At 42.9% G+C, this 23,665-nt stretch overlaps 1 protein-coding gene across 1 annotated transcript in view; it reads left to right on the forward strand.

The window, feature by feature from the left end:
* HEPACAM2 (HEPACAM family member 2) overlaps nucleotides 1-23,665 on the forward strand; it is a 144,180-nt gene that overhangs the window by 116,280 nt on the left and 4,235 nt on the right. Inside the window, 5 exon segments of the mRNA XM_030200453.1 lie at nucleotides 564-689; nucleotides 780-804; nucleotides 2,373-2,410; nucleotides 8,259-8,332; nucleotides 18,671-18,768. Of these exon segments, the coding sequence (XP_030056313.1) occupies nucleotides 564-689; nucleotides 780-804; nucleotides 2,373-2,410; nucleotides 8,259-8,332; nucleotides 18,671-18,766 (359 nt within the window). The 3' untranslated portion in view covers nucleotides 18,767-18,768.

Genomic DNA, 23,665 nt, shown 5'->3' on the forward strand with positions numbered 1-23,665 from the left:
AGTCTGTTTACACCTTTTGTTATTGGCGCTAGGTGGTGAGCAAGACTTTTTGTAGCAACAGGAAGGTTCTGGCTCGCAGGCCATAGTTTGCCCGCTTCTGTTTTAGGACACCTGGAGGAGTGGCCTAGTGGTTAGGGTGGTGGACTTTGGTTCTGGGGAACTGAGTTTGATTCTCACTTCAGGCACAGGCAGCTCCTTGTGACTCTAGGCAAGTCACTTAACCCTCCATTGCCCCATGTAAACTGCATTGAGCCTGCCATGAGTGGGAAAGCACAGGGTATAAATGTAATAAAAATTTAAAAAAATGCTATCCAGATAGTATGAATCTTGCTGCTTTAAACACTGCCTGCTATTTGGATAGCAGTACTGAATATACATGTATAATTTAAATGGTGCAGCCGGCGTTTGAAAATTTCAGTGTGTAAAGATCAAGCTGATAATTTACAGCATACAATGGCTGCTGTCTTATGAGAGTAGCTGCAGTTTCTTTGTAAGCAAATAAAAGTGTCAAATTTGTGAACTGTAATAACGTATACCATCTGTTGTTCTGTTTTTTGATGCAGATCGAGAGAAGCTTGAGGGAAAAGGAAATGCCTTGTCTCCATTAGCAGCAATAACTGGGATTTCATTGATTTTAATCATATCTATGATACTTCTGTTTCTGTGGAAAAGATATCAACCACATAGAGGTATTTTAAAATAAAATCAATCAAAAGCATTTTTTTCATATTCAGTCACAAAAATATTTGATAGTACCTTTCTTTTTCTTTTTTTTGCAGTGATACAACAGAAGCTGGAAAGAAGGTAGAATATTATCTACTTCCCCCAGTTTGCTTCCTACCTTACAGGAAGTTTTCACTGTGGGGCAGATGCAGCAACCAAACGTAAAAAAATCTAAATCGTTAAAGTCCCTAACGATTTTAAAATAACGAAAAATGCACCAAAAAAAAAAGTCACACATGCTGAGATCGGTATTGAAACGTACAATGTATCAAAGAATCACAATACACATCGTTAATCGGCCCCCAAATCATGCGCAGAGCAGCCAAGCGTTATGTTAGCTGCTCTGCGCATGCCACAAACAGTCAAAACACAGTCAAATCACAAGCACATGGCTCCCAAATCAAAACAAAAATTTTAAAAAAGGGTCGGGAGGGGGCAAGGGCGCTCATCAGGAGCGTCCTGTACGGACGGCCTTCCCCCCCCCCCCCCCCGCTGCTCCCCACTTTCCGCCGCTCCCCCCACCCCGAAAAAGCAAAATTCAAGCAGCCCCTGCCCCCTCCCTTCCTCACTACTCTCTCACCTCAGCTCCGCCTCCCGACATCCTCCGTCCTGTGCCCCGCCCCCTTTTGGGGTCGTCGCCGCCGCCATTCCCCTCCTCCATCGGGCCCCCCTCCCTCTTACCGGGCCCGTGCAGCGCCTCTCTCCTCTGTCCGAAGGCGCTGCACGGGCAAGAAGAAAGCTGATGCCTGCCTTCGCCCAGCTTCGATGGAGCGTCTTTCTCCTGCTGGGCCCGCCCCTGTCTGACGTCAGTAACCTACGTAGGTTACCGACGTCAGACAGGGGCGGGCCCAGCAGGAGAAAGACGCGCCATCGAAGCTGGGCGAAGGCAGGCATCAGCTTTCTTCTTGCCCGTGCAGCGCCTTCGGACAGAGGAGAGAGGCACTGCACGGGCCCGGTAAGAGGGAGGGGGGCCCGATGGAGGAGGGGAATGGCGGCGGCGACGACCCCAAAAGGGGGCGGGGCACAGGACGGAGGATGTCGGGAGGCGGAGCTGAGGTGAGAGAGTAGTGAGGAAGGGAGGGGGCAGGGGCTGCTTGAATTTTGCTTTTTCGGGGTGGGGGGAGCGGCGGAAAGTGGGGAGCAGCGGGGGGGGGGGGGCAAGGCCGTCCGTACAGGACGCTCCTGATGAGCGCCCTTGCCCCCTCCCGATCCTTTTTTTATTTTTATTTATTTATGTGTTTTCTGACGTCCTTTGGACCAATCACAGCGCTTTTAGCTCTGCTAATGCGCTGGGATTGGCTCAAAGTTTGTTTATTTTTTCACTTAATGATTTTTCCTGGCACAGAGCTGTCCTAACGAGTGGTCCAGACCTCTCGTTAGATTTCCTGCCTCTTTCCTGCGTAAAGGCAATCGGAAAAGGTTAGTGCATGTCGTTTCAATGGGGTTTTCACACTAATTGCTCATCTCCATTCCGTTTTCGTTAGCTGCTGGCTTCCTCGGTAAAAGCCCTTTGATGCATGCAACGGATCAAATTTTCCTCGTTGGAGAGTCATTAAAGGCTCATTTAGCTTTAGTGCATCTGCCCCTGTGTCTCAATTTTCTGATTCATTGATGCATAACCTAAAAGAAATGCATGTTCATTGTTTTAGGCCAGCAACGGAGTACAAGAGGACACATATCTTTTCAGGTAATAGTGTTTTCTGATCTCTAATGGATTCATAATAGCTGCATTCTGCAGAATAACCTGTGTAAATTTTCTGAAATAGAAGTTCTCTCTCTGTTAAGATCATCTGAGAGTAATTACATAGAAGGTATACCAGAAGATAGACTTTGGTTTTCTTTTTTACAGATAACATCAGATTCTGTGTCTAAGATACTGGTAAACCTTTCATATAAGGCTTATTCTCTGGATATCAGCCCATATTTTTTTAATTGAAATCTATTTCTGTGAAAGTTTTGCTTTGGTTAAACTGGTTTATTAATTTGCTGCTCGATGCTGGTACCTATCCTGATAAATTGGCTAATATAGTTTTAACTCCAGTACCTTACAGCTATTGGATCAGATCTTACAATTGAGGATAATTTTAGACCTATTACTAGTATTCTTTGGGTGGCTAAACATTTTGGAGTTTGTGGTTAACGAACAACTAACAAACTTTCTTAAGTTTGCATTCTACTCAACATGGTTTTAGGTCTCAGCATAGTACAGAGACATTGCAAATTTTAACATCTGACTTTAGAAGTTGTCTGAGTAAGGAGAAACAGGTGGCTCTCCTTCAGTTTGATATTTCAGCAGTGTTTGACAGAGATCATTCAAAGTTGTTATATAGATACCCCACCCCCAATATTCAGCACTCTTTAACTGGCCAGAATGGCTGCTGCCCGGTTAAATAGCGCTTAACCGGCTATTCGCCAATATTCAGCGGGGGATAACCAGCTAAACCCCACTGAATATCCCCAGTTAGTGGCTAGCTGACAGCCGGTTAGATTGGCTGCAATAACTGGCTATCTGCTGATTTTTAAAGCCAGTTTAATGGCCATATTTGACGGCATAAAAATGTGGTACTACTTTGGCTGGTTTAAAGATAACTGGCAATGTCTGGTTTATTTTTGGCTGGTTTAAAGATAACCAGATATTCATTGCCGGTCACCAGAAATGGCCTGGCATTTAATATCTGGGCTCAGCGCTGACTATTGGCCATGAAGTGAATTGGGTGTGACCAGTAAAGTATTAAATTGGTTCAGAGAATTTTTAACCAAACGGACTTACTGTGTTAGGACAAAAAGGTAATACATCTTTGCCTTGGAGGTCATGATGCAGGGTACCACAGGGCTCACCGCTTTCTCCTCTGTTGTTTAATGTTTATACAAGGACATAAGTGTTGCCATACTGGAATAGACTAAAGGTCCATCAAGCCCAATACGCTGCTTCCAACAGTGGCCAATCCAGGTTACAAAACAGCAAAATACATTTTATGCAGCTTATCCTAGAAATAAGCAGTGGATTTCTCCCAAGTCCATCTTAATAATAGCTTATGAACTTTTCTTTTTGGAAGTTATCCAAACCCTGCTAAGCTAACTGCTTTTATCACATTTTCTGACAACGAATTCCGAGTTTAATTACAAATTGAGTGAAGAAATTTTTGTTTTAAATTTACTACTTAATAGCTTCATTGCATGTCCACTAGTCCTAGTATTTTTGGAAAGAGTAAACAAGTGATTCACGTCTATCTGTTCCATTCCACTCATTATTTTACAGACCTCCATCATATCTCCCCTCAACTGTCTCTTGTAAGAGCCCTAGCCACTTTAGCCTTCCATCCCTTTTATCATTCTCATTGCCTTTCTCTGTACCTTTTCTAATTCCACTATATCATTTTCAAATGCGGTGATCAGAATTGAACACAGTATTTGAGGTGCGGTTGCACCATGGAGTGATAGAAAGGCATTATAACATTCTCATTTTTGCTTTCCATTCCTTTCCTAATAATACATAACACTCTATTGCATAACAATGACACCTAGATCCTTTTCCTGGTTGGTGACTCATAATGTGGAACCTAGCATCAAGTAGCTATAGTTTGGGTTCCACTTTCCCACATGCATCACTTTGCACTTTCTGCCATCTGGATGCCCAGTTTCCCAGTCTTGTAAGGTCCTCTTGCAATTTTTCACATTTCTCTTGCGATTTAACAACTTTTAATAACTTTGTGTCATCAGCAAATTTAATTACCTCATTAGTTATTCCCATCTCTAGATCATTTATAAATATGTTAAAAAGCAGCGGTCCCAGTACAGACCCCTACGGAACTCCATTATCTACCCTTCTCCATTGAGAATACTGACCGTTTAACCCTACTCTCTGTTTTCTACCTTTTGACCAGTTTTTAATTCACAATAGGACACTACCTTCTAGACCACGACTTTCCAGTTTCCTCTGGACTCTTTCATGAGGTACTTTGTCAAATGCCTTTTGAAAATTCAGATACACAATATCGACTGGCTCACCTTTATCCACATGTTTGTTCACCCCTTCAAAGAAATGTAGTAGATTGGTGAGGCAAGATTTCCCTTCACTAAATCTATGTTGGCTTTGTCTCATTAATCCATGCTTATGTATAATCCATGTTTATGTATATGCTCTGTAATTTTGTTCTTCATAATAGTCTCTACCATTTTGCCTGGCACCGACGTCAGGCTCACTGGTCTATAATTTCACGGATCACCTCTGGAAACCTTTTTAAAAAATCAGCGTTACATTGGCCACCTTCCAGTCTTCTGGTACCATCCTTGATTTTAAAGATAAATTACATATTACTAACAATAGTTCTGCAAGTTTGATCAGTACTCTGGGAAGTATGCCACACAGTCCATGCGATTTGCTACTCTTCAGTTTGTGAAATTGCCTCATTACATCTTCCAGGTTTGCAGAGATTTGATTCATCTTCTCTGACTCGTCAGCATTCAATACTATTTCTGGCATTGGCATTTTTCCCACATCTTGCTTGGTGAAGACCAAAACAAAGAATTCATTTGATCTCTCCACTATGGCCTTGTCTTCCCTGAGTGCCCTTTTTACCCCTCGGTCATCTAGTGTTCCAACCAATTCTTTTGCTGGCTTCTTGCTTTTAATATACCTAAAAAGGTTTTTACTATGTGTTTTTGCCTTCAATTTGGAGGGACACACACAGAAGGAAGGGAGCTAGCGGGTGGGGAGCAGGCTTGTGGTTGGTGGTGCTGGGGGGAGCTTTTGGATGACGTGGAGGGGCATAATCGAAAGGGGCACCCACGTTTTCCTGAGGACGTCATCGCAGAATGTCCCGGCGAAAGGGCGGGGAAACCTGTATTATCAAAACAAGATGGTTTTGATAATACAGTCGGGGACGCCCAAATCTTAACATTTAGGTCGTCCCTAGAAATGGTCGTCAGACTTCGTTGTTTCTGATTTTTGGTGATAATGGAAACTAAGGCCGCCCATCTCAGAAACGACCAAATCCAAGCCATTTGGTCGTGGGAGGAGCCAGGACACCAACCGGGCACCTAGGGGACACTGCAGTGGACTTCACAAAGAGCTCCCAGGTACATAGCTCCCTTACGTTGTGTGCTGAGCTCCCAAAACCCATTACCCACAACTGTACATCACTACCAAAGTCCTTACAGGTGAAGGGGGTACCTAAGTGTGGGTACAGTGGGTTTGTGGTGGGTTTTGGAGGGCTCATATTTACCACCACAAGTGTAACAGGTGGGGGGGGGGGGGGGATGGGCCTGGGTCCGCCTGCCTGAAATGCACTGCACCCACTAAAACTGCTCCAGGGACCTGCATACTGCTGTGATGGACCTGAGTATGACATTTGAGGCTGGCATAGAGGCTGGCACAAAATATTTTTAAACTATTTTTTTTTGGGGGGGGGGGGTTAGTGACCACTGGGGGAGTAAGGGGAGGTCATCCCCAATTCCCTCCGGTGATCATCTGGTCAGTTCGGGCACCTTTTCGTGGCTTGGTCATAACAAAAAAAGGACCAAGTAAAGTCGTCCAAGTGCTCGTCAGGGACGCCCTTTTTCTTCGATTATGGGTCAAGGACGCCCATGTGTTAGACATGCTCAAGTCCCACCTTCACTATGCCTCCGACACGCCCCCAGGAACTTTGGTCATCCCCGTGACGGAAAGCAGTTGGGGACGCCCAAAATTGGCTTTCGATTATGCTGATTTGGGCGACCCTGGGCGTCCTTCTCTTTCAAAAATAAGCCTGAAAGTAGCACAGAATTAAATAGGTAGCCTCAGGGGCCTTATTTTTAAGTCTACCTTTCCCCAAGTTTAAAAACAATTTCCCTGCAAATTATTACTAATGAAGATATCTCCTTCTCTGCAACTGTTCTCACAGCAGCTCTTCTGGGCAGACTGTTATTCACTTAGGAATGTTTGGGTTATCTCCTGCGGATGATATCTTTAGCAAAAGATCCCCTGAGTGAAACTGAAAGAGGGCATTCACTTTTCTATAAAAGCTTTATCATAAAACATGTACCACCTGCTGGCCAAACTAGAGAAATGCTCTTCAAGATTTAATAGGGCAATTTTACAGGTTTAAAACACACTGTTCTGTCACAGTGTGATTATTTATTTATTTATTTATTTGTAACACTTCTACCCTGCACTTTCCCACTTATTAGCAGGTTCAATGCGGCTTACATAGTATAATAGGTTTACAAAATAACATAGAATGGATACAGGTATGTATTCTTGTCTGTAGTTCTTCTGTATGTGGTATTACTACTACAGTTTTTGTGCTATGCTTGCAATGGTCTATTAATGGGGCTACGCGGAGAATCTCTGAAAGCTCTGCAGGTTGCAGAAAATGCTACTGCTCATGTTCTTTTTGGATTTTCAAGGTATTGCCATATTACCCCTGTTCTGAAAAAACTTAATTGGATTCCTATTAAACAAAGTATTGTCTTTAAAATTTGACTTTTGATATTTAAGGGGTTCAACAATTTTGGCATCACTAATTACTACACTGACTTTACGTACCTACCAACCAGTGAGAACTTTGAGGTCCTTTGATGCTTGTTCATTAGAGATTCCCTCCTTTAAGGTAATCAGATTGGAGGAATTTTAAAGTAAATAAACTTAAGTTGTGAAATGGCTTACCACTGAGTTTGCAAACAATGAAGAATTATTGAATTACTCAATTGAGAATCGAAAATAATATTATTTCAACACATTTTTGGTGAATAAAATAATTAAAAATATTGCTCCAAAATCAAATTAGCAAGTTTTAAAATTATGTTTTCTTATTATGAATGTTTATTTGTGTGCCACTGAGTACACTAGGATCATGTGGGATATAAATATATATTTTTTAATAAAATAAATAAATGAGATTTGCATGTAATGGAAGTAGTGCATGCAAATCTCTCCTTTGTACATTGTTGATATCATGAAAACCAGACTGGCTAGGGCAGGGGGGGGGGGGTTATCCTTTTTTGGTTCCTGCACCCCTTTAACTGAAACCCTCACACTCCCTTCCTAAACCTTGTCCACTAGTAACTACTGTCAGTTACATATCTCACTGTTAGCCACTAAGGGTCCTGTTTACTAAGATGCGTTAGTGTATTTAGTGCACCTACACTTAGCTTGCGCGCTACCCATGTAGGCACCTATAGGGATATTGTAGGCACGTACATGGTTAACGCATGTTAAAAATGTTAACGCGCCTATAATGCTGCTTAGTAAACAGGGCCATAACAGTGCTAACTGCTAATGTGGTAAAATTACAGTGGTACAAATTTATACAATCAATAAGTGTCCTAATAACAGCCTTCACTCTGTCTAGAAAGTTTCAATAAATTGTCTCAGATTTCAAGGCCCTTCTCCACACTCTGCTTGATCTGTGGCACCACTGGTAAGAAATCCTGGACTAGGAGGGCACTCCAGGAAAACTTGAGAAACACTGCTTAAAAAAAAATCCAGTTTTAAAATAAATACAAGTGCTTCTTCTTCACCTATATTTTTATTTACGTGTCTACTCCTATTTTAGGACATGAAGATGCTCTGGATGACTTTGGAATTTATGAATTTGTTTCCTTCCCAGACAATTCAGTTTCTTCAAAGGTGTGCATACTTTTCTGAATTTAATTATAGTTATTTTGGTTGAGGAGTAAAGGTTTGATTGCAAGTCAGCATAGGGCCTGATATTCAGCTGGTGGCGATCAATGATTTGCTGACCTCCACTGACATTATGCTTGCAAATTTAACACCACTACATGTCTGGGCACAGTCATTGAATTTCTGGGTTTGCAGAGTCAGCTAATGCATAGCCAGTTAAGGGGACCTTTTAAGAAGCTGTGGCAGAAGGGGGCTTGCTCTGGCATTGACACGTGTTTTTGACATGCGCCAAGGCCCCGTTTTACCGCAGCAGGTAAAAGGCGGGTCTTTCTTTTTTTTTAAAGAAATGGCTGTGCAGAAAATGAAGCACTTGCCGCGTGGCCATTTCAGGGGGGGTGAGCACTTACTGCCACCCATCGAGGTGACAGTAAGTGCCGGTATACCAGTGGCGTAGCCAAGGGTGGGCTTGGATGGGCCCAGGCCCACCCACTTTGGGTTCAGGCCCACCCAGTAGCAGCATACCTATGATGTGGCTGGCAGGGATCCCCAAGCCCCACCAGCCGAAAACTCCCAACAAGTGTCTCTCCTTCATACCTTGTAAGAAGCAGATCTTCGCCTGCAATGAGCAGTGACATACATACTGCTCGCACCGGCCCCACAGCCTTCCCTCTGATGTATTTCTGCCTAGGCGGAAACTGGAAGCTGCATCAGAGGGAAGGGTGTGGGGCCAATATGAGCAGTGTGTATTAGTTGCTGCTCGCTGCTGGTGAAAATTTGCTATTTAAAAGGTGTACGGGAGAGGGGGGATGTTTGAGAGACCATGAGGCATATTTTCAAAGCACTTAGCCTTCCAAAGTTCCATAGGTTTCTATGGAACTTTGGAAGGCTAAGTGCTTTGAAAATATGCCTCCATATGGCATGTAGGCGAAAGAAGGAGAGACCAAATCACCTGTGGGACGGGGCAAGGTTCTTCTGCCCACCCATCTTGGGCCCATGCCCACCCAAAATTGGGTGTCTGGCTACGCCCCTGCGGTATACCCTGGCACTACAAAATAAAAATAGTTTTGTACTGCTGGAAATGGTGCATGTGCTGGGGGTGAGAACTACCACCAAGCTAGAGGAGTGGCCTAGTGGTTAGGGTGGTGGACTTTGGTCCTGAGGAACTGAGTTCAATTCCCACTTCAGGCACAGGCAGCTCCTTGTGACTCTGGGCAAGTCACTTAACCCTCCATTGCCCTGTGTAAGCCGCATTGAGCCTGCCATGAGTGGGAAAGTGCGGGGTACAAATGTAACAAAAAAAAAAGCTGCTGCAGTAGCCCAGCAGTACTTCCATTTTAGCGAGCTAAAGTGCAATATTCAGCATGTAATCGTCTATGGGACACCGCATAAAGATAGCACCACTATTTAGAACATTCTTAGATTTGCTATTTGTGCTTCAATGCTGTGCATTGAGGGAGCATAGCTGTGAGCAAAGAAGGATGAATGACAGAATCTGGCAGGAGTATTTTCCAGGGGTTTGGAAATTATGAGTGGATACACCAGGTATTAAGTTTTTCTTCAGAATAAGATGCAAGTGTAATTATGTGGTTCGATGTTAGTTATAACGGCAGTTTTTGGCACAGACATGTTCTGTCTGCAGTTGCAGACCCTTTAAGAAAATATAAGAACAGAACATGCCAATGCCAGTTGCACTAATTTGTCATCCTCATTCTGGTTTCTTCAGGAGATGGAGAATGTATAGTTATGAAAGTAAGGATCCAAGCCAGACTAGTTCAATATTTCTGAAAAAAGCTATGTTTGTAGGCCTTGAAATCACCTTAATTAACACAATTAAGGTCAATTTTATAACTAGAAGCTTATGGTTACTCACTCCTTGCACATGTAAATACAGAGAAAATGAGCACTTATATACAAAAACACTCTAAGCACTATTCTATAAGGGCTAAGTGCTGTGGAGGGGCATTTTCAAAAGAAAGTCCATATCAGAATTGAGACTTCCCACTCAATGTCCAGACAACCTGTCCATCTCACAGCTATTTTTGAACAGGAAAGATGGTCAGGGTTTCCTGTTCGAAAATACAGGAGAATGTCCAAAATTAATAGCCATTTTCCAAAATGAAATGTCCAAAATATGCACACCAAAAAGGCATACACAAAAATGTATGTCTGGCATCATTTGAACAAAAATAGCCACAAAGACATCCCTGCAGAGTAGAGGGGCAACCTAGTGGTCAGTGCAATGGACTTTAACCAATGGGACCCAGGTACAAATCCCACCTTCTTTTATATGCTATTGAGAGCCACTGCCCCCCCCCCCCCCGGAACAGATAAAAACCTACTATACCTATAGGGACACCACTACCATCATAGGAGCCAACTTTTCTAAATGTTGGCACAAAGTACCAAGTCAACATAAAGGAAATTAAAGTATGGTGGGTTGTGAACATGACTGGTCAGGGTGTCTTTAAATGAAGAATACAGTAGGTGATGCACATACAGGGAAGACTTGTGGGTAAAAGAAATGCTAGGGGTAGCACTTTAAGTACCACCAGTCTCTCTTCCTCCCCAACCTCAACTCAATGCCACAGTTTACCATCCTACTCACAGCCCATCTACACCACACTCATACTATGTCTTCCAATCCACCCTGGCCCATCTATACAACCCATATTCTCCCCCTCCCTGCCAGTCCTAAATAGCCTTTGTCCCTACCTAACCTATGCACACCATACACTTTCTTTTCTCTCAGACCACCCCCACTTCTTTATATTGTCTTCCTCCTCTCATTTTCTGTTTTTCCCCCATCACTTCTTTCTCCTAATGACTTTTGTTTTGGGGTAGGATGCTTAATACCCAACCCTCTCCCCCCCCCCCCCCCCCCCACGTATCTACTCCACTCCTCCATTGTTTACTTCTCTGCTCTCTACTTCCTCCTGACCTGACCTGACCTGCTTTTCCACCTATTAATTCCTCCTTCATTAGGTTCTCTCTCACTTTACCTTGGTCAGTGCTTTTTCCCTGCAGGCTAGGCTCACCTACTCTCATACCTCTGAGTAAGCAGATTTATCACACATTTCACTTTTTTTTTATCCCCACCCTGTCTGGCAAGGATCATATTCCTCTTCCTCCTTCCAAGTGCCTCAGACACCATTCATATCTAGAACTCACAGACTGAAATATAATGGCAGTTCCACATTCAGAAGGGCCCTATGAGCTGCTCTACCACCTGCATGCACAAACCTTGGAAGCTCAGCAATCTGTTGCTCCACAGCCCCTAGGGCCACGTTTGCATGTGGTGCTTCCTGCCCTCAGACTGAAAACCCCAAAGATCACATGCTGAGCAGGAAATCAGTGAATCCAAAGGCATGCATTCATATCGACACATGTATAAAGCTCTACTACTACTACTATTTATAATTTCTACAGCGCTACTAGACGTACGCAGCGCTGCACACTTGAACATGAAGAGACAGTCCCTGCTCGTCCGAGCTTACAATTTAATTAGGACAGACAAACAGGACAAACAAGAGATAAGGGAATATTAAAGTGAGGATGATAAAATAAGGGTTCTGAACAAGTGAATAAGGGTTAGGAGTTAAAAGCAGCATCAAAAAGGTGGGCTTTTAGCTTAGATTTGAAGACGGCCAGAGACGGAGCTTGACGTAAGTGGTTGGCTTGGGGAGCTGAGTTAGCACCGACTCTAGTGCCTTCTGCAAAAATGGACACTGGCACCTCATTTGGTGGTAATAGCTTTTGCACAATGCCCCCTCCTTTATTAATGGTGACTCTAGCACAACATCCCTCTTACTCTCTCCTTTTATCAAACATTCTTTTCTTTCTCCTCCATTCTTTATCCAGCACCATTATCCCCCCACTCCCCTCTAAGTCTTACTCCCTTCTACACTTCTGACCTTCATGTCTATTCCTTTCCCCCTTTCCCTCAGCCACTCGTTTCCCAGTCTCAAACAGCTACTCTCTTATCACTTTCAGCTCCTCTTCTCCCTGCAGCTTGCGTTCTCCTGCTTTCTCTTCTTCCTTTCTCCCAGATCATGTCTCCTTCTGCTAGCAACCTTCTCCCACAAAGCCCATGCTCTTCCTGTTCCTCTCACCTTCACATCACAGCCTGTGTCTACTCCTCTCCCACAGCTTCACTATCAGTCCCTACCCCATCACCCAGCCTCTCTCTTTTTTACAGCTCCTTTCTGCCTCTTCTAGCATTTCAGAGCAGCATTGTCTCTCCTAACCAGTGACCCATTTCCATTCCCATCACCCCTTCCTTTCTCACATTATTCCTCTCCCAGTACCTTTTTTTTTAACCTTAATTGCTATAGGTGTTACTTTGGCAACATAGGTAAAATTGTCATGCCAATAAAGTTATCTGAATCTGTCTGCCTTTTGTTAGTGTCTGTTGCACTTACCATCCCCATTTGCAGCTGCTGGGCTACAGCAACTCCACCCTCCCTTGGATAGGCTGCAAGGGGAAGTGGGAGCAGTAACTAGGATACAGAGATACTACTACTACTAATCATTTCTGTAGTGCTACTAGATGTACACTTCATATGCAGGTATTTTCTCTGTCCCTAGAGGGCTCACAATCTGGTGCTATGGAGGGTTAGGTGACGTGCCCAAGATCACAAGGAGCTGCAGTGAGAATTGAACCCAGGTCGCCAGGCTCAAAGTTCGCTGCACTAACCATTAGGCTACGCCTCCACTCCAGAAGCATTTGTTTCCTGTTTTCCGGTAGCTCTGCAGCATGGAGCTTGCTGCCTGAGATCTACAGACTTATAAGGAAAAATATTGGGGGTGCTCAGGCACCCACAGCACCGACGCCTATGACTACAATATCCATCACGCTTGCAGGTGTCGTATAGATTCAAATACGGTAGGTATTTCTGTGCTCCAAGAGGGCTCACATATTTGTACAGAAATAAGGAATTAAAAGTGGGAGTTACACCTAGGTCCCATTGTTCAAAGTCCACTGCACTAACCACTAGGCTACTCTTTTCACTTGCTTGCTGTTCTTTTAGGAATGGCTATAATACCTGAAGCTGTCATAGAGCCTGGCATCTACTGTCACTTTCACTTCTTAGGGGAATTGCAATTTGAACATTTTTGGCAGATGGGAGGTATTTTTTTGCCATTTTGAGATGTCTATCTGCTTCGAAAATGAGTGCAATAATGTGTAACTGCAGGGGTTATACGTGTGAGCAGAGCAGGGGTGGGGCTGTCATTTATGCATGTAAATTACAGAATACTGCAAGTTTCTTGTGTCTTTACCACATTCATGTGCCCGCCGTTACAGCCCGTGGCTGGTGTTACTGCAGGTGACTAATAGTTTGATTGATTAGAAAGGTGGTAATAATGATATATTAAAGTGGTTTACAATATATATTAAAAACAAAAAGAACGCCCTTAAAAATGGGAAAGAATAGTCACACAAGTCATCAGTACGCAAACATTTATTATTAACAATAAAACCTAAAAATATACCAAATACTCTGCAGATTCCCCAAGAACCTCCTCAACATAATCCAAATATGTTTTGAAAAAAATCGTTTTTTTAAAGACACCTTAAATTCCCAAAGTATCTTTTCTTGTCTTAGATTCAAAGGGAGTTGATTCCATAGCATGGGACCATGCCAAGAAAAGATGTTATCTCTAGTAACAGTTAAGTCAATAAAGAGGACGATCCCGACCTTAAGTGTTTCTCTGGCACATAAAATCTAATTATCGGAACCAAATAAGATGGTTGAACACAATAATCAAAATCTTATAATAAACTTTATAACAGATATCTAGGCGATCCTAAATAAACTACATTTCCATAATCTAATTTTGAGTGTAAAACTTATGCAAGGTATCTAAGTCAAAATATGATCTTGCTGAATGTAGCATCTGCAAAGTTGGAAATTCAGTACGCACTGCCCACGATATCTGCTGCTCAGAACAAAGCCAAATCCAAAATAATCTAAAGGATTATTCCCAAGTATCTAAAGGAATCACATAAGCTTATCTGCCCTTCCAAAAGCTTGGGAACCTTAGACGGCCTTGGCAAATGTTAGGTGTGCCAATGCTGAGGTATGCTAGTATTCTATAACAATTTGGATGCTGTTATAGAATAGTGCTACATCAGGGCACTTAAACTGAGGTGCCCGTTTATAGAAATTGTCCCCTTAATATCTTTATTTCAAATTAAAGTGTCTTTCTTCAATGTCATTGGGTCCCCTTCGAAGGACACCATCTTGTAGTGGTGGAGGAACTTGTGTGTTTCAATGACTCGGGGGGGGGGGGGGGGGCTATGCTGTAGGGCCAATCATATTAGATAGGCCTCTGAGGAGAAATCAGACAAAGAGTGTTCAGACCTGCAGGAAATGGGAATCGACAGTATTTGAGGCAGAAGTGCTGTGAGTCAGCTCCCATGTTGGCATCCGCTTTAAGCCGTTTTCTCCCCATTTGTACTGGTTACAATGGGGAAGACATGACATATATGCACCTACCCGTGGGTGCATGGTTCTGTTCTTGAGCTGATTCAGACCATCCTTGAGGTTCCTGGCATCACAACCTATGGGATCTGCTACAGTGCCTTAGGAGGACCCGACAATAGAATGCATAGGTGTATGCAGCCATTTCATTTGGAGTACCCCTCCAATTGGTAACAGAGATCACACTGGTTTTTTATCTCCCTGAATCAAGTCATTATTGACTGCCAATCATTTGGTTATCATTATCTTATACATACAGTTGACTTGATGTGGAGACTAACATATAGCCCCTGACACAGTCCTTTTTGGGCAAAACACGGCCCGTGTCGGGCATTTCACTTTTGAGATACTGCAATAAAGAACATTTTGGACCGTTCATTGATCTGCTGTGTTCATTTCCACATTGGAGTTTGCAGATCGGTTGCTTTGTTGCTATTTGGGATTCTCCTATGGGAGGCACATCTGCCCTTTTCTGCCTGAATGAAGTTTAATACAAGATGAATATCTGGGCACGTTTCCCCCTGCAGTCCACAAAAAGTGAGGACTCTCAGTTTTAGTTTGCAAATTATTACAAACCCAAAATTGTGAGGCAATTATCAGATGTGCAAGGACAATGGGTGGCAGCAGCAGTCCTCATAGGAGAATGCAATAAGAGGAGTTATGAATGTAAATGCATCCACGCAAGATTCCCATGTAGCCATTAGAAATATTGCAGAAGTATTATTGGAGTTTAGGGATATAGATGAAGTTATAGCAAGGGATTTTCACCAACCCCTTGATCTAGTGTTAGATAGTCTTTATGTAAGCCAATGAAATAAAAAACATGGGACACACTCCACAACTTAATGTCCAGGATCCTTGGAGGCTCACCCATCCTGCCAAGTGAAACTATACCTTCTACTCTGCTTCACACCAAACTTACCCTAGATTATTTTCTTATATCTAAGCCCTGCATGGTAGTAACAAAAGATCATTCTGCAATTTCTCTAAAGCCTGTATAGCAATTTCACAATCGCCTGCTTCCAGAACTACTCTTTTTAAAAATGTATTCAGGCTTTTACAGCTGATTTTTTCATGGGAATGAAATCAGAGGATACCTCTCCTCTGATAGTGTGGGAGGCCTGTAAGTCTACTCTAAAAGATGAAATCACAAGCTTTGCTGTATGGCTAAAGAGGCAAGAGTTACAGCATATTAAACAAATGAAGGAAGAAAATTGTCAGGCTACAGCATCAATACATTACCACATGAAATAATCAGACCTTGATGAAATTAATACAGCTGAAATATACCTAACATATGTTATTAAATCAGCAGGTTGGTCAGGATGTTTTACACCAGGCATTAAATGGGCAATAATAAAGCTGGATGTTTATTGGCTCAATACTCACAAATAAAAGGCAACGACACCTCTTTGCGAGACACCTTCTCAAGAATCATTTCGAACAATAAAGACATTGCTAGTTCAATTGTACAATTTTTTGAGCCTGTTCCAATTAGTGGCCTAGTGGTTAGGGTGGTGGACTTTGGTCCTGGGGAACTGAGTTTGATTCCCGGCACAGGCAGCTCCTTCTGATTCTGGGCAAGTCACTTAACCCTCCATTGCCTACCGCATTGTGCCTGCCATGAGTGGGAAAGTGTGGGGTACACATGCAACAAAAATCTAATGTGGCCAGTAATTAACTCTTTACGGTAATTTTTGGCATTTCTGTCTCATCCTGTGGTTCTGAAAATTATAGGTTATTATGAGTTGCCCTGTTTACTGACATAGAGACTATCCAGGCCATTAGGGGGAGAATTCTATAAGAAGCAACCTTGATTTAGGCAGCTTGAATTCTTGTAAATACTGTATTTAGGTCCTTTACCCAAATGCGTGTCAATGAGCAGTTTCTGGCTAAGCAGTATTCTTTAAGTATGCACCTAGATGAAATGGCATATACTTCGCAGGTGACTGGGTCACATATTTATCTGCATAGATTATATAATCTTATAATCTATGCACAGTCTTTTGCAATCTAGGCATGAACATTTCCACCTGCAGCATGGCTGATGTAAATGTGTATGCTATAAATATAGGCATGTTTTAAGCCACTTAGGCTAATATTCTATAAAGAAAAGAAAAATGCCTATTTTTCTATATAGAGTAAGCTTCAAATAGGTGATATCTTAGCACTTAAATCTAGGCATCCCCTTATAGAATTACTTCCATTATCTTTACTTCTTAATAAGATATCTGGACCCAATGGATTGTAGGCTGAATTCATTCAACAGCTTTGTACTGCAATGGCCATGAGACCAGTCAGGGTAATTCAGCAAATAAGCATGTTTTCCTCTGACCAATGGCTCTTTCACAAAGTCCGCATTACTTTCATACCAAAGCCACGAAGAGATCCCCTTCCTAACACATAAGTACGAACAAAGCTTGTACAATTTTAGCTAAAACTTTTGCTCTTAGATTAACTGGGGGAAGTTAATTCCTTGATACATACAGATCAGGTGGTGTTTATGCCTGTGGTCAGTTCATCAGGGATAATGTTTACATTTTCAATGACCTCATTTCTGTAGCTAGGTCTAAAAATAAACCTTTTGTGGCAGTTTATCTTTATGCCAAAATGCATCTGAACCACCCAGAATGGTCTGAATCACCTAGAATGGTCTTATTCAATGAGAGTATTAGAGTGGTTTGGGTAAGGGGAAAGACTTCATCGTGTGAGTGAAAGCTCTGTACTGCAGTCCTTCTACAGTAGAGTCCTTGTTAATAATATACCGTGAGATCCAATTCAGTTAAAGTGTGGTACAATATAGGGCTGCCTTCTTTCCCCTTTTTTGTTTAGCCTCACGCTGGACCCCCCCTTTCTCACCACAATCACAACCCAAAGATACAAGATATTAGGTCCCATAAAACAGCACATAAACTTGCTGCATACAGATAACTTAACTGTTGTTCTAGATGAGCCTAAAACTTCTTCCAAAATTATGCCCATGAATGACGGACACAACTCAGCAGGACATAGGGGAAGTATGAAAAGGAAACTGCAGAGAAGACAACCAGACTCTTGTTCCCAAGAAGGGTCAACCCATGGAAACACGTCTAGTTCTTGCTGTATCCCACTGATATTCGAATGGGAAATAAAGCTCATAAAGGAACCCTTTTACAAAGGCACGGCATGCCTACCACAGGCTTGCTATGTGCCAATTCGGCATTACCACTGTGCTACCAGAGCCTAGCGGTAGTTCCCCCCCCCCCCCCCCAGCACACCATTTCAGCTACTTGAAATATTTTTTTTTAGTGCTGGTGGCTTACCCGGTGGTAATTGGGCAGTGCTGTGCACTGCCTGGTTAGTGCCGGGTTGGTACAGGAACCCTTATCACTCCTAAATAGGTGGCGGTAAGGGCTTCCCCAGGAAATGGCCACATGGCAAGTGTTTACCTTACCGCACGGCCATTTCCTTAAAAAAAATGTTTTTAAGCCTTTTACTAGCTGTGGTGAAAGGGGGCCTTGGCTCATGGCCAATCCACGCGCTGACATCACCACAGGGCCCCTTTTACTGCAGCTTAGTAAAAGGAATCCATAATGAACTAGCCTCTTCCAGTGTCCGAAGCATTTAACATCCTGTTTCTATTCTGTTTGTTCTAAGGTTCAAAGCCTTTTGTTACAATGTCAAATTAAAAAAAATGTATAAACATGAATCATGCAAAACTTGTGTTTAAAGAAGAGCACCCTGAGTTTCTTTATGAAGTAAAAGCAAAGACCACCCCTAGTGAGCAGAGTTTTAAACTAAACGGCGTATCCCAAATCTGTTGATTTCTTTGATGTTTTCCTCCCCATCACTCATCATAACTGATCTGTTTTCCCTCCGTCAGGTACCAAGCAGCAAATCAGTTTCTTGCTCTGATGCACACTGTACAATCTATGAAGTTATCCAACATATTCCTCAGCAGTCACGTACAGAGCATTGAGAGTAAGTCAAAGCTCAGACACATGTTTTCTTTTATGCTATATTTATTGGAAGAGCTAGAATACTCCTTAATTCTATTAATATTGGCCATGCTTTTCAATATTTCTGGCACATACAGTTAACAGTAGGAAGCATTCACATCTGTAGGTTCAGTAGCTGCCATATGTGGGTTTACTGAGGAAAATATAGACTGTTCGCTAATTACCACAAAAGAAACAAGGTTGAAATCAAACTCTTTGTCCTCTAGCTATAATATAATAATGCCTGCATAAGCTGAAATGAACATTCACATCTGGGGTTTAATAGGGAATGTACTAGAGATTTTACACTATACATTATCTGCCCCTTGAAGACAACAGGGTTGGTCTTGTGTTTCATTGAGACAAGAGATAGGAGGTAACTGCTCTATTTGCTATTTTTCTGTGGTAGTTGCACGATACTCCTCGTAAGACGATAGCTGCTTCTACTATCAAAAGTTATAAAAAACATAATACACTGTAAACTTACAGATATTTTATAAATACTTCAAAGATGCCCATGGTACAAAATATGTTATGCTTCACAATTTTGGGTGTATGTCTAGCTTATTTTTATGGGCCACTTTGGAGAATGACAAGGGGACACAGTCCGAGGGGATGGGGACAGATCCTGCGGGGACAGGGACAGATCCTGCGGGACAGGGACAAATCCCATGGGGACAGGGACAAATTTTGTCCCCGTGTCATTTTCTACTTTGAAACCTGTTAATGAACTGGACTGTTATTTATGTTTGAGTAATACAGACGACAATATTTAGATTTTTTGGGAAAACAAGCAAACATGCTGGCCACAACTAGCAAAATTTGCATGGAGTATCCTATACATTCCTGCTACCAGTACATCTTCTAAGAAGACATCTATTGCAGGAAGGACTGTGGAAGACAGGAGACCTAGACTGAATCCTGAGATTGTTGATGACTTAGAGGGGCATTTTCGAAAGGAAACGTCCAAGTTGTGATTTGGATATCTTTGCAATATGTCCAAATCCAGGGGCAGGGAAAACCGTATTTTCGGAAAAAGATGGATGTCCATCTTTTGTTTTGAAAATACCACCAGAGACGTTCAAATCCTTAAATTTGGACTTCCCTAGATTTGGACGTCCTAGACATGGATGTCTTTGACTTTCAGCGATTTTTGAAATCAAAGACGTCCATGTCAAAAACGTCCAAATGCAAGCCATTTGGGCATGGGAGGAACAAGCATTTGTAGTGCACTGGTCCCCCTGACTGCCAGGACACCAACCGGGCATCCTAGGGGGCACTGCAGTGGACTTCATAAAATGCTCCCAGGAACATAGCTCCCTTACCTTGTGTGCTGAGCCCCCCCCCCCCAAAAAGACCCAAAACCACTACCCACAACTGTACACCACTAACATAGCCCTTATGGGTGAAGGGGGCACCTATATATGGGTACAGTGGGTTTGTAGTGGGTTTTGGAGAGCTCGCTGTTTCCTCTACAAATGTGACTAGTAGAGATTAACTATAAGTATACAGGGGAACTGGTTTCCTCAAATCAACTCATATAAATATAGAAACTCAGTCTAACAATAAGTAGGCATTAATGATTCATTTATAAAGGAGGAAAAATGCCTCGAGAAGCACCTCTACCATAAATAAACTGGCGGAGGGCTAGGGCTTCTTCATCATAGGCTAAAAAAAACCCCTTCTTCGTTAAACTCAACTGTTTAGCAAAATACAAATTCTAAATGCAAAAACTTCCACTCATTACAAAATTACAATAGTGTGTGGGGAAAAGCCTCAAAGAGCTCCCAGATCAAATATCAATCTGTCGGAGCTAAAACAGACCAACTGGTCTTCTCTTCATCATAGGCAAAAACCCCTTTTAAGCAGCCCTAGAAAATTTTTTTCTGGGACCGCAGTAAATTTTCTAAGTTTTTTATTTTTTAGAAGATAAGAATTTTTTAGAGAAAAAGCATGTTAATTTCTGTAACATACTTAAATATAATGCAATGCACTTAGCTCTATTGCTTGGTATTCAGTATTACTACTGCTTCATGCTGCGCTGTTCCCTGTTGGGTTACCCTGAGCCGACGTTGGCCAGCGTTTCGCTGCTTCTTCAAGGTCTCGGGTAATTATTGGAACTCGTTACACAGCGTTTCAGATACAGTTGGTCTGTTTTAGCTCCGACAGATTGATATTTGATCTGGGAGCTCTTTGAGGCTTTTCCTCACACACTATTGTAATTTTGTAATTTTGTATTGAGTGGAACTTTTTGCATTTAGAATTTGTTCTTATCTCCACACCACCAAATATATTTGTTTAGCAAAATACAAAACCAGGCACTGCCTTCTTGCCATGAAAACTTTTTTACTTAACTTATGCAGGCTCGCTCTTCAACTGGGACTGTGATCATGATCCCAGTTGAAGAGCCAGCCTGCCTAAGTAACAGGATTTCCTCTGGTGGTCATCTGGTCATTTCGGGCACCTTTTTGTGCCTTATTCATAAAAAAACCACGTCTGGGTGAAAACATCAAAGTGTTCGTCAGGGTTGTCCTTGCTTTTTTGATTATGGGTCAAAGATGTCCAAGTGTTAGGCATGCCCAAATCCTGCCTTTGCTACGCCTCCGACACGACCCCTTGAAATTTGGACGTCCTTGTGACGGACTGCAGTTGGAGACGTCCAAAATCGGGCTTCGATTATACCAATTTGGACATTTCTGTGAGAAGGACGTCCATCTTCCGATTTGTGTCGAAAGATGGACGTCCTTCTCTTTCAAAAATGAGCCCGTTATTCAGCCACAGATTAAAAAATCATAACAGTTCTTCATAAAGCATATTTTGCCCAGCTAGGGCATACAGAATGGGTTATATTTTGTACCCCTGAACATTTTAACAGGGTAGATTAGGATTCCATAAATTTATTTTTCCATAAGCACAGACTTGGAAAAGTTCTCTTTGAAGAAGACTGTGTATTTCATTTGATTAAAATTTATATGCCACAATATCTCATAGAACTATATTATGTAGCTTACAAATTACATACATAATTAAAATTAAACCAAAGAGACTTGAAGCATTGTCATATGTTAACAAGTACTTTTTCAAAAGCTTGGCTGGGACTTACATGTGTATAATAAGAAGTTAGTTTAGCCAGACACATGTTGTAGTCATTTTTATGACTGTGTGTTTCTTAGTGTGTCTTTGGGTTGGTAATATGCCTTAAAAAGTTTAGAGGCCCCTTTTCCTATAGCTTACATCAGACGAGGGCGGGCCCAGGAGGAACGGAGGGACGTCGGAGGAGGCGATCAGCTGTTCTTGCCCGTGCAGCGCCTTCACACAGAGTTTCGAGGTGCTGCATGGGCCTGGTTTCAGATGGAGGGGGGGAGCAGCGGTGACGACCTCAGGGGGGGGGGAGCGGGGGCGGGGCATGGGGCGGAGGATGGCGGGAGCTGTTTTTTCTAAAAAAGGAGAGAGGGAGGGAGGGGGGCCGGGGGGGGGGCGGGGCTGCATTAAAAAGTCACGATTTTAATGCAGGGGGGAGCGGGGAGCAGCGGCGACCTTGGGCGGGGGGCAAGGCCGTCCATAAAGGACATGTTTGTTTTTGTTTTGTTTTTTTGACGTTTTTGGCATGCACAGAGCAGCTAGCATAACGCTTGGCTGCTCTGCGCATGCTTTACGGGCCGATTATCGACAGTTTTAACGAAGGGTTAGAGAATGCAAGTGAGCTGCAACAAGCAGCTCATTTGCATTCCCTTTCCTTCGTGCATAGCCATTCCGTACTGATTCGTTATGGAATTCGGTACGGAATGGCTCTAACGAGGACTTTTGTGCATCTTGCCCCTAGTCTCATGTCCATTAGCGCATGCTAGTCTTTATTAAAATTGCCCCTTAGGGCCATTTAGAAAACAGGTATCAGACTTGATACATCCAGGTTGGGATGTGTAGCCTTTTGAACAGGATGTGCCTATGTGTATGCAATAGAATGGACATATATGCACTGGTTACATCTGGTGCTAGCATCTATTTTACAAAGATAAATGTGGATAAAATCAGTGGAAGAAGCAGTTACTTAAACATCATGTGTTAACTCACTATTTAAGAACTTAGATGTGTGAATGCCAACATGAGATGTGTTTGTGTAGCATTTAGGAAACCTACACATCTACAGTATATGCTGGCAATTAAAAACAGAGCCTACAACCATTTGGAATAATTGATTAAAGGGGAAATCGAGGTAATCAATACAAATAAAATAAAAGAAAACATAGAAAAGAAAACAAGATGATACCTTTTTTATTGGACTAACTTAATTCATTTTTTGATTAGCTTTCGAAGGTATCCCTTCTTCATCAGATCAGAAATGCGTCTGAACAGTGGCGTAGGAAGGGGGGAGCGGGAGGGGCGGTCCGCCCCGGGTGCACGCGCTCGGGGGGTGCCAGTCCCGCTGGTTCCCTGCTTCCTCTGCCCCGGAACAGGTTACTTCCTGTTTCGGGGCAGAGAGAGCAGAGAACCAGCGGGGCCGACGCAGCTCCGAGTGACGTGCACTCGGGGCGGATCGGCCCTCCCGCAGGTAAGAATGCGGTCCGGGGGGGTTCGCTCTGGACGGGGGGTGCGCCGCAGAGGTGGGGTCACGCCGTGCTGCACCCGGGGGGGGGGGGGTGCGCAGCGGTGACCCACCCCGGGTGCCATTAGCCCTCGCTACGGCACTGCGTCTGAATGATTAAATATTTTGACACCCACCAGACAGGGCTTACAATGATCTGGGCTTTCTAGCCCATTATAAAACATAATATTCTACTATTTTCTCACCCTGTTCTCACCATCTCCCTGCCCCTCATCCACCCAGCTCTCCCTGTTTCTCAACTGACCTACCCTGCCCTCTTCCTGTAAGACTGTCATTG

Source organism: Microcaecilia unicolor, chromosome 1, assembly GCF_901765095.1.
Source record: "Microcaecilia unicolor chromosome 1, aMicUni1.1, whole genome shotgun sequence".
Lineage (NCBI taxonomy): Eukaryota > Metazoa > Chordata > Amphibia > Gymnophiona > Siphonopidae > Microcaecilia > Microcaecilia unicolor.